This window comes from Marmota monax, unplaced genomic scaffold (assembly GCF_021218885.2).
Source record: "Marmota monax isolate L192 unplaced genomic scaffold, Marmota_monax_Labrador192_F-V1.1 WCK01_AAM20220418_F8-fsc00056, whole genome shotgun sequence".
Classification (NCBI taxonomy): Eukaryota; Metazoa; Chordata; class Mammalia; order Rodentia; family Sciuridae; genus Marmota; species Marmota monax.
The window spans coordinates 8,491,093-8,507,348 of record NW_026695212.1 but is presented as its reverse complement, the minus strand read 5'-3'; the positions used below and the strand labels follow the sequence as shown (position 1 = coordinate 8,507,348).

Sequence of the window (16,256 nt, the reverse complement as noted above, 5' to 3'; positions counted from 1 at the left end):
GCATAATCATCCCATAAAAGGAGACAATTTTAGCTTATCTCCAACTCTTCCCACTCCCACCATCCTCAAACACATAACATAAGAGGTCAGTATGCTGAGTTTGGCAAGGACAATAAAGAATGTTAAGTGAGGGCTTAGAGAACATTTAATACTACGATAAAATTCTAACATCACAACATCAAGGTGTCAAGTCATTCAACTTTTAACCCATTTGAGAAGGTTTAAGCTATTAACTTAAAAATATGATAGTACTTCTTCAGTAACTATAACCCCATATATCCTCTTAATCGCTCATGCTAACAGCTTTATTGTATACTCTGCTTCTTATAAGTAAATCCAGGGACCATTCCATTTTAACTTAGACATAACATTTACTAGTTTTCCAAGCATGACAGAAATGGAAAAATATATATATATTAGAACAAGAACAATTCATGTTAATTTCTACAATCTGTGTTCCTTCTGTGAGCAGCACCTGATTCTATTAAAATTAACAAATTTAAGTTCAGTCCTATGCTAAAAGGAAGCAGTCTAATGAGGGACTAATTTACAAAGTATACAAGAATATAATTTTATAATAAATCTTTCCAGTGTCTGCTATAACTGCATTACATGAAATGCTTCCCTCTACAGAAGCTCAGGATAGCTCTTATAAAATGAACAGAATGTTCTGTGTTCATCTCTGACAAGCAATGAACAAACAGACTTGCTCACAAGTGCTGCCTCAGGAGCATAAATACCACTAACATGCTATATGAATGAGTCTTCGTGAGTGGTTACAATCTGGGACCTCTTCCTCTTTTCTCATGCCAGTGAACCCAGCTTATATAAAGCCTAAGAAATCTAAAGCTGTTGCAGAAGTGAAACTCAGCATGCTCCACTCAAATTCTTCTAAGGTAACCATTGTAAAGCAAAAATCAGCAGAAGTCATCTCTTTTTATTAAAAAACCAACAACATACACTGACACACACACACACACACACACACACACGCACACTCTTGTACGCACACACACACACAAAAAAAACTCTAAAACAAACCCAAAATCCAAACCAAAAGGCAAATGCTGCTGTTCAATCATCAGATGGACTTAGAAAGGCAAAAAATGTGACAACAGCAATAATTCAAGTAAAATATGTGTGAAAATTTAAACACGCCACTTTTAAGTTAAGACAAAAGTGAAAGGGAGCGATGATCTTTGTATCAGTCAAAAAGCTAAGACATTATCACCAAATGTTAATTCACTTTACGGTCATCAATGAGACTACTGTAGATATTTTTGCACCTTGCGCTTGTAAAAGCAGATAAAATATTTAATATGTAATTTACAACGTATTTTACCAGCTCAGCATACAGGATGTATATAGATTATATCAAAGTAGTAGACAGTTAGGGGCCTGTGCAAACCCTGCAAAAATAGTACTTCAGGTATCTGCTAATCAAAAACAAAAACAAAAACAGTTTGCTGTTTAGAAGTGATACAATTCAAACTACCACAAAATACAAAGGGCTGCAAAAATGTATATCATTCCAACAACATATATAAGTTATTAAATAAAGATCTGATTTAAAAGAATATAAATGAAGCCTTTAAGTAGGTCTTTTCTACATGCATATTATTCCTCATTAAAGAAAAAAATATGTAAAAAGGCCATTGGTAATTGCTTTGTTAACATTTGTAGAAAATGCCAATTCTCTGGTCACAAACTCCACTAAGTTTAGCACTTAAGGTCTCTGCAGTGTTATAAATGTAATTTAAAATACTGTTAATTCTATAACTCCATTGGTAAAATAATGTGACTTGGAATATGGCAGTCTTCATGTTGAGGGCAATGATCCACAGTTTTGTTTTGTTTTTTAATTTCTTAGGCTTGAATGGTTATCCAGAAGAACAGCATCCTCCACCACTGCTCTGGGCTTGAGGCTCATCATCAATAATCTGTACACCTCGCCTTGCAGCTCCTGGTTGACTGGAGCCATTGCCTTTTGCCCTCTCATCCACCTGTGCCGTTTCTATCATCCCTAAGATAGGGAGAGAGCAAAAATTATTAATTCTACAATCTTTGAGTTTCCTCTTTCTATAATTTCAGTATACCACTATGAGAGCTATTTTTGATTTTTAATCAACAAGGAAATTAAATATAATGAACACTTAGCTCACTATAATAGCTTTACACAAGTTTCAAGAACTAGTTTCAGTAGCGAGCATCAATATAACCAGTGGTATATTGGCTACAGTGACAGCAATAGAAAAAAAAACTTTTTTTTTTTTTTTTGGCTTTGAGAAAATAACTGTACAAGTATAATCCTTACAATCTTCCAAACATACAATCTTTGACATATCAGTGATATGTCAAAATTCAAGTTATTCCAAGTACAAGTGATATTTAGGGCAAAGGATTTATTCTTCAATAATTTAAGTGAATGATATTTGAATGAATAAGAGTTTAAGATGAAGAAGCTTACAAGAACAGTTGGAGGACTCACTGATAAAGATATACTAAGACAGTTTCTGCTTCATGAAAGAAGAAACAGATACATGAAACAGAAAATAAAGTCCAAAAAAAGACCCCCACATACATAGTTACTTGATTTCTGACGCATTTGCCAAGGCTATTCAATGATGAAAGAATAATATTTTCAAGAAATGGTACCAGAACCGAACAAGTATATGTAAAAAATAAACTTTAACCCATACTTCAACACCATATGCAAAAATCAGGAAAAGTTACCTAAACACAATTACATAAAAGCAAAAAATCTAGGAAAAAAACATAGGATAAAAATCTTTGTAGGAGAAAAATTCTGTGATTCTGGCTTAGATTTTCAAATAAGACCCAAAAAATCATTTAAAAATTGATAAACTCAATCTCAATGAAATTTTAAAACTTTTAAGCCAGGCACAGTGATACACACCTGTAATCCAGCTACTTGAGAGGCTGAGGCAGGAACCTGGGCAACACAGTGAGACCCTGTCTCAGAATTTTAAAATAAGAGAGCAGGGGAGACTAGGGATACAGCTCAGTGGCAAAATGCCCCTGGGTTCAATCCGTAGTACCACACAAAACAAAAGCCTTTTGCTCTTGAGAGACAAAAATAAAATTCCAGACAGACTAGCAGAAAATATTTGCAAAATACATAACTGACAAAATGAGAGAAAAAAATAGGGAGTCCCTGAAATAAGATGAAGATTCTAACATTTGGGTTCAGAGACTGCTTGTAAAGAATGGCTTCCAAATTAAGGTGTGTGGGATAATCCAATTAAATGAAATAAGGAAAATTATGAAATCTATTTCTTATTTTTTTCAACCTTTCAAAATTTCTATCTTTAGGTACACTTTAAAATGTATAACATACATTAGTACTTATGTGTGGTTCATGATTTCTAAGTAGACATATGGAGAATACTCAAAAAATTATGAAGGTGTGAGATTTATCACATTGGTAAGCCATTAGGATCTAGAGCCTTTTACTACAAGTCTGGTGTGAGGACTAGCATCATCACCACTTGGGTGCCTATAGAAATGAGAACTTCAAGCCATGGCAAATCTGCAACATCAAATTACATATTTTAACAAGATCCTCAACTGATTCATGTGAAGGATTTGCACATTTCAGTGTGCATCAGAATCATGGGGCAGGGGGTCATTACAATAAAGACTTTTGTTGCCATCTCCAGAGATTATGATTCTGTAGGGTTTGGGGCAGAGTCCAAGAATTTGCATTTCTAACACATTCTCAAGTGATGCTGCTGATAAGAATATCTGATTTAGATAATCACTATTCCAGAAAAATTATGAATGACTTCAGGGTTTCATAAAACTGAAATTTACTTCAAAGTTTATAAAGGTATGCATTTTGAGCGAGAGAGAGAGACAGACAGACACAGACACAGACACAGACACAGTTTCGTCAAATTTCTCAAGAGTCTGAGGTCCATAAATTTAAGAAATACAATTTGCCAAAGTCATTTCAATCTCTTATTGCATATACCAGGGTTTTCCTAAATATGATACGCATTCTACTGGCAACATAAGAAAATAACTTGCAGGTTACATATTTTTTAAAAACGTATTTCCCTTGCAGGTTACATATTTTTAAAAAACTTACTTTAAACAATTTTTATATGGAAAATTTCAACATAGGTAAAAGTAGAAAAAAAATAGCATAATGAAATCTTATCACCTGATTTTGTCCATACCTAAAGATCTGTATCATTATTTTAAATCAAAGCCTAGAAACAATTTTATTCGTGAATTATTTTGATATGCACCTCAAAGAACTTTTTAAAAGTTTAATTATACCACTATAATCACACTAAAAAACTGACAATTATATCTTAAATCACCAAGTATCCATCAAGTGTTATATATTCCTAATTGTTTCACAAATGTTTTTCACTAGTTTGTTAAATCAGAATCTAAATAAGGTCCACCCACTACAACAGACTGTTACAGCTCTTGTAGGTGTTTTAATACTGATGCATATATTTTTATGCACTTAGCACATACCATTCATATCATTCCATGTGTGCTAATTACTATTTAAAACACAGCTAAAGTAAGATATTTAAAATTTTCTAAAAAATAAGTTAAATAAACAAACAGTAGTATAGGTAGATGCAACAAATCATCTATGTGGACATTAATGGAAATTGTCAAAATATCACTTTAGAAACACTACCAATGCTTTAAAAAGAGCCATTTTTAGGCACACTAAATCTGAATATACCTACTTTTACAAAGGTCAAGAAAGAGTTCCTCAATTCCTTTGTTTTGTTTGGCTGAAGTATGATAATGTTTTGCTCCTACAGATTCTGCATACCTTAAAAAAAGAAAATAACATCAGCAATTGATATAAAACATTAAAAAATTTTTACAGCAGCAAAACATAATAATGACTTATTAATTTACCCAAGTGTAGTAAAATTAAAATTAGTCGTTTAACTTCTCTGTACATGGAACCAAATTTTATTTTATTTTATTTTTTTTTTTAGTTTTCGGCGGACACAACATCTTTGTTTGTATGTGGTGCTGAGGATTGAACCCGGGCCGCACGCATGCCAGGCGAGCGCGCTACCGCTTGAGCCACATCCCCAGCCCCATGAGCCACATCCCCAGCCCCCCAAATTTTAAATAACACAAATAATAAGACTTAAAATTTTTATAGATTAATTTGAAACTCAAATTCTTAAGCTTTTGTGATTCACTGCCTATTTGAACATGGTAATTTTTTAACATAATTCTTTTATTTTTTAACGAAATCAAAATGGGAACTGAAAGCAGAATATTTTTAAATATTGTCAAAACTCTAGAAACTACCAACATAAACATGTTTCACTGAATTCAATAGTTTAAAACCTTAAGAGATTTGAGTAACATCTAAATGGTAATATATACTATACAAAGAGGAAGACTTCTGGGGAGTAACAAGGTGGGGTGGGGGTGTGCAGGTAGAGGTGCCAGACACTTACGATTCTGCCTCTTGAATGGAAACATGTCTCTCCTTTTCCAAGTCTATTTTATTACCTAATTTGAAAAAAGTAAATACTAATCTTAACATTGATTCATTTTTATAATAAAATTAAGCCAATTCTAAATGTACAACTGCCATCTTAATTACCTGAAAAAAATAATACAAATCCCTATCAGACTTCTAAATGTCTTAAAACTATAAAGTTAATCCCTATCATATGAGAGCTGTTCACAATTGTCAAGATGAACAAATCATCTTCCCTCAAATGGATCAATGCATATCCCTAAATTTTCAGACTGTGTCAAAGAAAACTACTTTTCAAGGAGATATATTATTCTTTGATGTAGATATACCAGGGATTAAGACTCCCCAGGGAATGTAGGGGAAAACTTACAATTTTTAGCAAAACATTAATGGCTAAAGAGGAAAAAATTTTCTATGTTCCCCAATCAACTTACAGCCAGTCAATAATTAAGTATGGCTATCTTTTTGTTTACTAAAATATATTCAGCTAACTTCTTGGGCCCTAACAGATTCTGGTTTCCTAGATAATATAAATGAGTTAAAGTAAAACTTAAAATGTATGGATTTTTAAGAACTTTACCATCACAGAGACAAAAACTATATTATTTTAGTGACTTATTAGAACTTAATATATGCATATCATGCAGATTTAAATTGCTGAAAAGAAATAAATTTAGCTCTCTTTAAACAATAGCACCAAACCAAGATTATGCTAAAAAGTCACCAGAACAAAAATAAAGATACTGTAAATTGCAGAGTTCTTACTAAATACAGGACAAAAGTTAAGGTGAGTTGGCCAGACACACAGAGTGCTAAAGGTAACTGAAGCAACAGTTAAGAATAGGGAAAAAGACCTTAAGGAAAAACACTTCAAATATTTCTTTTCTTCTATTATGAATTCTAGGGAGAAAAAAAAAGAAATCTTATAATCAAGGTCATTTTTTCCCCTTGGGACATTATAGAGTTGAGAAGAAAATTTTAGAGAAGTTTTAGATAAAGTATTCAAGTAAGCACCTGACGAAAGATATAATATTTAGCACTGAAAAGTTTAAATCCAGCAGTTCTGTATATTGAGAATCTCAAACAATTGAACACTAATTGCTGGTAGCTACAAGAAACTATTTGCCATTACAGCCTAAGGATGAGAAGGAGAGAAGCAGACATAACAATAAAGATCAGTGAGTACCATGGAAGTCAGTAATGAATTTTTTCTACTTTGAACAGTTACCTGTCTACCTTAGTAAGAAGTTCTATATTAATTCTGATTTCCTATGTTATAATTTGTCAATAAAATTTTTAATCTGCTAAATACTGTAGCCAGTATATTTGACAGTAACTAGAGGGAAAACAAGTTATTTTATTCTATAAAGAATGCAAAAAGCACCATCTGGTGGCAAGTGGCTCTAATAGGCACAAGATTGTACCTTTAAAAAGGTTAAACAATTTAGTCCCCTAATAGTAAGAAAACTTTTGGTCCAACCAACTAAAACCCTATAAACATTTTTTTCTTAGGTTTTTAATGCTTTGTTTTAAAAATTCCACCAGAATCATCAACACCTAAAAAAGAGTGAGGTCAGAGAAAGAAGGTAATCAATCATCTTACTGTTTCAAACGAACACTGAGGGAAATTACTAATTGTTTTATCATGTAATAACATTCAAAATTTTGACTAATTTTAATAAATCAGACCATTATTAACTATCATAGATATTTTAATGACTTAATTATTTAAATAAAAAATTTAAATCCCTTTACTAGATAACTACTACTTCTTAGAACAATCAGTGATCACAATGGATTGTTGGCACAGAAAATGTCACAGGAAACTGACTCGTTAGTGACTGATTTCTTTCCAAAGTTCAAAACCCTTTGTAATTTCTTTTTTCAAAAGCAAGACAGCTAAGGAAGTAAGGCTCTGAAGCTCCTATTTGATTTGATACTACTCTGCAGCTGCATGGATTTTTTAAAAAATTGTAGTTGTAGATGGACACAATATCTTTATTTATTTATTTTTATGTGGTGCTAAGGATTGAACCCAGTGCCTCACACGTGCTAGGCAAGCACTCTACCACTGAGCTACAACCCCATCTCCGCTACATGGATTTTTGAAAGGCTTAAGGCACCTGAAAACAAGGGCAACCAGCAGAGTAAGCATCTACTTGATCAAAATCTATTTGGAAAGTATACGACGAAGATTTTATTAATTCTTTTTGTAAGTGGACTGAGGAAAGGAGAAAGCCACTGTTTAATTATCTTAAAAAAATACATATCTGAATTAAGAATGTGGTAGAGCACTTGCTTATTTCTTAGCATATGCAAAGCCCTGGGTTTGATCCCCAATACTGCAAAAAAAAAAAAAAAAAAAAAGGAAGAAGAGATAAGCTCATTGCTAAGGGGAGATGGCCTAATTAGTGATAAAGAATTAGAATTATATTTTGTTTAGTCTGGATATGTGAGGCATAATGAAAAGACACTTTTTCCAGCTGGGTTTAGTGGCACATGCCTATAATCCCAGTGACGCAAAAGGATCACAAATTTGAGGCCAGCCTGGGCAATTTAGTGAGACCTTGTCTCAAACTAAATAATAAAAAAGGTTGGGGATCTACCTCAGTGATAGAGCATCCCTGAGTTCAATTCCTAGTAAAAGACACACAACTTTTAAAGAAAATAAAACATTTTTCAATCCCAGTTTATTTCATAGCACTAAAATCCTGGGTAAATTACTTAACCTCTCTTAGTTTCACAATGTACAAATATAGTAGCAAACCTTGCAGGGTTAATTAGGTAAAAATCCCTAGCATATAGTATCTGTTCAATAAAGAGTTTGTTATTAATATCAGCCACATTCATCGCAGTGGGTGATCAATAATCATGAAAAATCAATAGAGAATTAAACTCCATGACAAGTAACACACTTTTTACCACCATCCTACTAGCTGCATTTAGCTAACTTAGTTTAACCATTTGTGCTCTAGAAAATCTCCCTTTACTTCCCTAAATCTAGACAGGTTTGCTTTTGTGGTCTTACAAGATTTCATTCTGCACTTCCCTTTTTGTAGCAGAAATCATAATATACAATGGTAACTTGTTTTTTTCTCACTTCCTTTACAATAAGCTTTGAAAGGATAAAGACCAGACCTATTTTATGTATTAACTACACTAGGCCCAAAACCTGACATAGCAAACAACAGTGTTGTTTAAGGATATGGGCCTGAAGTAACACACAGACCTGAGTTAAACTCCCAGTCTATCCTGATACATGTTTTTGTGAAGTACAAAGCTCTCTAAGCCCATTCATCCATCCATAAAATGGAAATCATCTTCCTGTAGTATTGTTAGAAGGACTAAATGAAATACCATGTAGTTCATATAGTTCACAACACTCAATAAATGGTAGTCATGATTAACAATATTTACTTAATAAATACACAAGTGTTAAAGATAAGTCTGATGCAGAATACTAGTTTAAATAGAACAATCACAGCCAAGACTGCCATTCAATGAATGAGGAACAATCTACAGGAAAAGGTCTCTGCTAGTAAAGTACGGGGTTCTCCATAACTGATTAACACATGGTTATCGAGTGCCTTAAAGAAGACTCTAGATGGTTAAGTATTCAGTTTATGCATGAAAAAATGAATTGACTGTAAATCCAAGGTTCAAATATGTATGACAATTTGAAATACCTATAGATTTAAATAACTAAATTACATAAGAACAAGCTGGAAAAGCCTGACTGAACAATACTATTATCTACGTAAAAGAGACAATAAGTTGACATGGCTGTTAAAAACTTCATGCTATCTTAACAAATCTTGATAGGACAACGTAAGTATTAAAAGAGAGAATCTGAGTGTGGTAGCAAGCACTGTAGTCCCAGCGACCCCAGAGGCTAAGAGAGAATAATTTGAGCCCGGGAGTTCTGGGCTAGCCTGTGCAATGGTGGTAGACACCTGTAATCCCAGCAATTTGGATGGCTACCACAAGAGATAGCAAGTTCAAGGGCAACTTAGATCCTGTTTCAAAATAATAAAAGGGACTCAGTGGTAAAGACTCCTGGGTTCAGCTCCCAGTACCAAAAGAAAGGGGAGAGGACCCTAAAAGAATACATCAGCTTAACATCTGGGTTCTAGTTTTTCTTTCGGGTGTAGGAGACACACTGATACACTGGAACAAACCTAAGAGAAAATGATCATGATGATTAGGAAGTCTAGAAGGTAAGCCGAATGAAAAAAAAGTAAGGATCTGAAGAATTTAAAGACTTCATGCAAATAATTCAAGTAGGCTTCAAATGTTTGAAGTGCTGACTTATGCAAAGGGAAAAGAATATTTGTCAGATGTCTATTTCTATGCCAAGCATTTTACAAATAATTATAAAATCTTCAATAGAGTACTGTGAAGTACTATTACCATTTACTAAATGTAATAAAACAGAAGACAGAATAAACACTGATCTACCACAGAGAACAAAATAAAAATCAAGAGGTAAGAAGTAATGCAAAACGGATACACTGTGGAATATTCATAAAGCAGTAGATAACAAAGAAGATAATAAAAATCAACTACAACTATGTGCAACACCACAGAAGAATCTTGTAAACATAATGTAAAGCTGAAGAAGTCAGACACAATACTTTATATGATTCCATTTACATAAATTCAAAACAAAACTACTTTATGTAGCAAAAGGTCAGGGTAGTGGTGTAGGGTGAAGGGCAGTGAAGAAAAGGTAACTATAATAGTGCTGGGGTAAGAAAGACGTGTCAGTGGGGTTTTCATACTTTACACAATGAAATTTTCATTTTGTGAAAATTATGTTGTTACTGAAGATGTGTACACTTTTTTTAATACACATTATATTTCAATGAAAAGTACACACTTAAAACAGTAAGCCAGCTGCAGTGGCACCACATGCCTGTAATCCCACCAGCTTGGGAGGCTGAGGCAGCCTCAGTAACTTAAAGAGGCCCTAAGCAACTTAGAGAGACCCTGTCTCTAAATAAAATACCACTGAGCTGGGGCTGTGGCTTAGTGGTTAAGTACCCTTGGGTTCACTCCCAGGTTATCCCCCCCCCACACACACACACAAAATCAGTAAGATTATAGGGAGTATTATCAGTTTTTAACTAACAAAATTCGTTTATTTTAAAAAGTAGCCTTTCTGATAAAAACACAGTGTTACCACAAATCCTCATACAAGAGTAACATGATGATCTAAATGAGATTCTTGCACTGGGTCAGATCAGATAAACTGTTCCCAATTATCGAATAGTACATATAGGTTAAATCACAATTATAGTACAGTATTTGATTCAAAGAAGCCACTCAAAAGAATTTTTATCTTTTTAAAAAAACTTCTTCAGGGAGTTGGGTTGTAGATCAATGGTACAGTGCTTGCCTTGCACATGTGGGGCACTAGGTTTGATCCTCAGCACCACATATGGTAGCTGAGTTTGGGAACAATAGTAAATGAGCTTTGTTCTAACTCTGAATTCTAATTAAAATTCCATGACATACTTGTCAGTAGCAGGGAGTGAGAACTTTTTATATGTCATATTAGTTGTTCCAAACCTTCTTATAATATGAACATTAAGAAAATACAATTTAAATGAACTATTCATGAGCTTATTTAAGCCAGGTTTTTTGTTTGTTTGTTTTAATGTTACTTTTGTGAGGGACCTAGGTTAAGTAACAAGCTCTTGAGGCTCCTCTTTCTTATGTATATGTGTTAGTAATTTCTTTCTTTTTAGAGAGATGACACAATCCTCCAAAAGAAAACGTTCAATCATTTACAAACTGTGGTCTTTTCTACTCTTGATAAATTCCATATACCACACAAAGACTTTACACAAACCTCATAATGACTAACTGCAACTTTGGTGTCAAACATTATGTAGTTTGTTACTCTAGTGTTTCAGTCCGAAATATCACTGCTATCTAGTCAACCATTTAACATTTAGACTAAAAGGCAGGACAAAAGTATCTCTTTGACTTCTCACCCCACCCCACACCACCCAATTTGTGCCCTGATATGAGATTGTAAAGTTGCCAATCTGGTGGTGACAAGATGCAAGAAATATAAATTCAAGTTAAAAAAATAATTCTTATGGCTAAAAGCAAGATTTTCCCACACTGACCATTTCTTCATTTACCTAAATACCACCTTCATCCTCCACTAAAACTACTCAGATTTCTCTAAATTCATTCTTGCTATTATCAGCCACATGGAAAAGGAGCAGACTGACAATACACATCTTAAGGATTAATAGCATAAGAACACAAGTCAAAATGATTTCAATTCAAATCCCATCTCTGATACCTGCCTGACATTGGGCAAGTATGTATGTCCAGGACTCAGCTTCTTCTATAAAGCCCTTGTAGGGTTACAGGATTGTATGAGATAATTTCTGTTGAGTGCAGAGGATAGTTCCTAGTATACTTTTATTGTGTGACAAATATATCATAGAAATAATCATCTGATAAAGGGAACCAAAGAAAAATTCTAGAAGTCTAAGACTGAGCTCTAGAAGTCTTCTTATTTCACCCACTAACAAAATTCCTCCACCCCAGGATCATAATCTATCTACTGCATCCTTGCAATCAAATTTGTCCTTGTTCCAAAAATGTATATAGTTAAATGTATAAAACAAGAATACTGACTTAAGTAATTGGCTTTAATCTTATTTATTTATTTATTTATTTTTAGTTATAGGTGGACACAATATCTTTATTTTATTATTTTTTTATGTGGTGCTGATGATCGAACCCAGTGCCTCATGCATGCTAGGCAAGCACTCTACAACTGAGCTACAACTCCAGCCCCTTTAATCTCTTTTTTTTTAATATAATTTTATTTTATTTAATTATTTATTTTTATGTAGTGCTAAGGATCGAACCCAGGGCCTTGCACGTACAAGGTGAGTGCTCTACTGCTAAGCCACAACCCCTGCCCCCGCCCCTTTAATATTATTTAAAATAGTTCCTAAACTTTTTTTTTTAAACAAAATCTTATAGTGAAAAACAGCAAAGGCTAAACTAAATAAAGCAAGACTAGAGAACCTGAAGCCTTAAAAGGTTAGCATCCAATCTGTTCCCCAAGGTGTTCCCTGAAGTATAGGGTTTGTACCTCTTGTAAAATCACCTCCAAATACTAAGTTATTCTAAAATATTTAATACTAAAATACTATAATTATTTCTTTCTCATGTCACTTTTAAAAAGAATTACTTTTTTACTAAAACATTAAGAAAACAAAGGATTTTTTAAAGTAATGAAGCTTACCAACTATACATAAACAGATTTCATTTCCCAACATTTTCCGTAATTCTTTGACCCAGTTTTTTACCTGTGTATAAAAAGAACAAATATTAAAACAAATCCTATTAGAATTAGTACTATAATATCACCTAAATACTCAACATTGGCAAAATACCACAAAATGTCTAATAGCTTCCTATTATCAGATTATACTGCAAAACACATAAAATGAGAAGATTTCTATCTCTCTCTAAATATGTATGTATCCACAGATGCACCTCTGATTACAGATTTTTATAAATTTTTGATAGATCCAAACAAAGCTATTTACCAAAGCATATCAATAAATGTCTATAATAAATGATAATAAATGTCTATAGTCAATGTGGGCTTAAAATAGTCTTTAGTACGGTCATTGGTTCCTAAACAGAGGGCCTAAGAACTTCTCTATCATACATTTAAAGAGAAAAAAAAAATGTATATGGGCACCAAAAAAGAGAATATGGCAAAATATATTTTCATCATTTAATGTGTGACAAGCCCATATACATATTTTTACCTTGCCACTATTGGATATTTTTTTTTTTTGGCTCAGATCATTCTTTATTGTGAAGGACTACCCTGTGTAATGTGTGATAATTTAATAGCTTCCCCTTGCTTCTGTTCACCAGAAGCCAATAGTATCCTCCAGCTGTGACAACCAAAAAATGTTTCCAGACATTGTCATCCCTTGGTAGAGAACCACTGGTATAAGACAATTCTAGTAATAAACTGATTCTCCACTATATATGAAGTATATCATAGCAGCAGATGCAGCTGGGAGTAAACTAGAATTAAGAAAATTAATCTTCTGAATACGTGCTTATAATATTATAACAAAGTAACAGGATTATAATAAAAGAACAAGATAAAGAACAAACTTGGGACATCAGCTTTCTTTTCTTGTAACAAAATTTAATCTGTGTGCAGTCAAATCACACCTTCCTTAAAAAAAAATATACATCTATAAATTTCAAAAACCACATTAGATATATGATAAGCACTTACTGTATGTACATTGGTCCTACAGTACAAATATAACAGCTCCACACTCCTTGCAAGAACACAGAGGAACTATCTTTAGCAACCCCAAATCCTTATAAAAACCAAAGGTAATTAATTATCATTGCCTTATCTTTATTAAGGGCTAAACCAGTTTTCTCAGTGCAGCCCCATATTTTGTTTGGTTCACAAATACATAAAGATTTCAAAGCATTTAGTCAATTTCACATAAGAAAAAAAATGACAAAACTGGTAAAAAAAATATATACATCCTCATCATCCCAAGAGAAACAGACCAGAATCCAATTACATATTACTTTACTCCCTGTACTCTACAACCTATTAATCTAATCAAATTTTATAAAGTTTGTTATTAAGCTGGGGATACAGCTCAGTGATGGAGCACTTGTCTAGCATGTGCAAGGCCCTCAGTTTGATCTCCAGCACCACAATCAATCAATCCAGTATTCAATCAATATAATCCCAGCTAGTTGGAAGGCTGAGGCAAGAGCATCAAAAGTGAGATATTTATCAAAAATAAATAAATAAATAAATAAAAAGGGTTGGGTATAAATAGTTTAGTGAAGTAACTCTGGGCTCGATCCGTAGTACCATAAAAACCGTAAAAACACAGAAAGTAATTTGTTATTCGTCTCCAATTATATTCTGTTCCACAGGCCTCCTTGTACATTCTGAGGTGAATTAAAGTTGGTTATAGCTTCACCTAGCCTTCTATCAATAGGTAGTGAAGTTCCCCATCCTAAGAATTTCAGATGGACTTGTAACTTGCTTTGACTAAGAGAAGTGACAGAAGTAATACTGTGCCAGTTTCAGACTTAATGTTATAAGACTGGGCAGCTTCTATGTTTGTACTCTTGAAATCCAGTTATCATACACAAAGCTTAAGCAAGAATACAGAATGATAGCTGGGCACGGTGGCACATGCATGTAATCCCAGCAACGTGGGTGGCGGATAGCAGCAGGGGAAATACAAGTTCAAATTCAAGGGGAACCAGGGCTAGAGATGTATCTCTATGTATAGCAACCCTGAGTTTGATCCCCAGACACTCCCTCCCCCCACACCAAAAACAACAATAACAACGATAGGAAAAAAAAAAAAGAATGTTGAGAAAGCATGTGGAGAAAAGAGTAACTAGGTGGAACAATATGCCAGACAAAGCACAGGATCTACCTAGTAACCCAAAGAATCATGAGAAATAATAAATCCTTTTTTAAGCCATGAAGTTTTGGGGTTCTTATTATGTATTAATAAGTAACTGGCACTTTTCAATCCAAAACTCTAGACTTTCTTTTAATCAACAAAATACTTAAACCATTTATTTTCATGCAAAAATCCAAGAAGGGATAATAAACAGCAAAAAGCAACCCCAAAATAACTTTCAAAAATCATTAAATCAGCAAGATACATACTATTTCATTTCCCTACTCTTCGGACTGCTTTACCATGTTATTAATAATCCAAGAGCTAACTAGTATATCTATTTGCTCCATTAGATTTTACTGGAAAAAAAAAGAACAAAACTAAACTAAAAAGGCAAGAAATCTGAACAAGAATAAACCTGTAACTCAAGGCAAGAAAAGATTTTGCCTTGGAAATTATCCACTTTCATTACACATTGCTGACAAATTTATTCCAAAAAAGGCTTTAGGAAGGAAGGTCAAATAAATAACTAATCCTGATTGCCATGAGAATTCAGAGGGTAAGCTTAATGGTAAATCATTTTTGATCCCAAACAACTTTAAAAATCTTACATTTATGGTGCAAGTTTGAAGAGGAGTTTTTTAAAAAAACGAAGGAATTTTAAATAAACAAACACTACTTATATTGTCCTTTCAAAATTTACCCTGTAACTTCCAGAATATTTAGTGATGAGAAAGAGCTTAAACTGGATTTTGCTCTTCCTTTTCTCTCTTCACAAAAAGGGAGCCCACATAGCTACACCAAGTTTTCAGGTGCCCAATATCTACAGAATCAAATAAATGAGATTTTTTTTTTTAAGGGAGAAACAAAGCCCCTGTATTTTTCTGAAGCTTAACTTTAATTATTTCCCTTTGAGAAAGCCATGCAATAAATGATTAATTACTCTAATATGAATAAAAATTAAACATTTCAGTAAAAACAAGTAGTCACCTTTTATGCAAACTACATACTAACTGTAAATGGAAACTCGAAAAATCATCGTTCTTCTCATTAAATCATCTACCCAAAAGTAAACAGCATACCTTTTGAAAAGAATCTTCATCTGTTATATCATAAACTAAAATTGCTCCATTTGAATCTCTGTAGTAAATTGGACCCAATGCATGGAATCTCTCTTGACCTGCTGTATCCTAAATAAAGCAACAAACGTTTATTAAACCAAAAGAAAAAATGTCTGCATGTCTGCTTTTGCAACTTCAGTGAACTTCTGATCAACGAAAAAACAGTATAAAGTCAGA

At 33.3% G+C, this 16,256-nt stretch overlaps 1 protein-coding gene across 1 annotated transcript in view; it reads right to left on the bottom strand.

Annotated features, from left to right (window-relative positions):
* Positions 1 to 278: 278 nt before the first annotated feature.
* Rab21 (RAB21, member RAS oncogene family) overlaps positions 279 to 16,256 on the bottom strand; it is a 28,999-nt gene continuing 13,021 nt past the window's right edge. The window contains exons 3-7 of the mRNA XM_046430616.2: positions 16,041 to 16,148; positions 12,780 to 12,843; positions 5,475 to 5,529; positions 4,737 to 4,825; positions 279 to 2,023 (exon numbers count right to left, since the gene is read on the bottom strand). Of these exons, the coding sequence (XP_046286572.1) occupies positions 1,881 to 2,023; positions 4,737 to 4,825; positions 5,475 to 5,529; positions 12,780 to 12,843; positions 16,041 to 16,148 (459 nt within the window). The 3' untranslated portion in view covers positions 279 to 1,880. The remainder of the gene's footprint in view (positions 2,024 to 4,736; positions 4,826 to 5,474; positions 5,530 to 12,779; positions 12,844 to 16,040; positions 16,149 to 16,256) is intronic.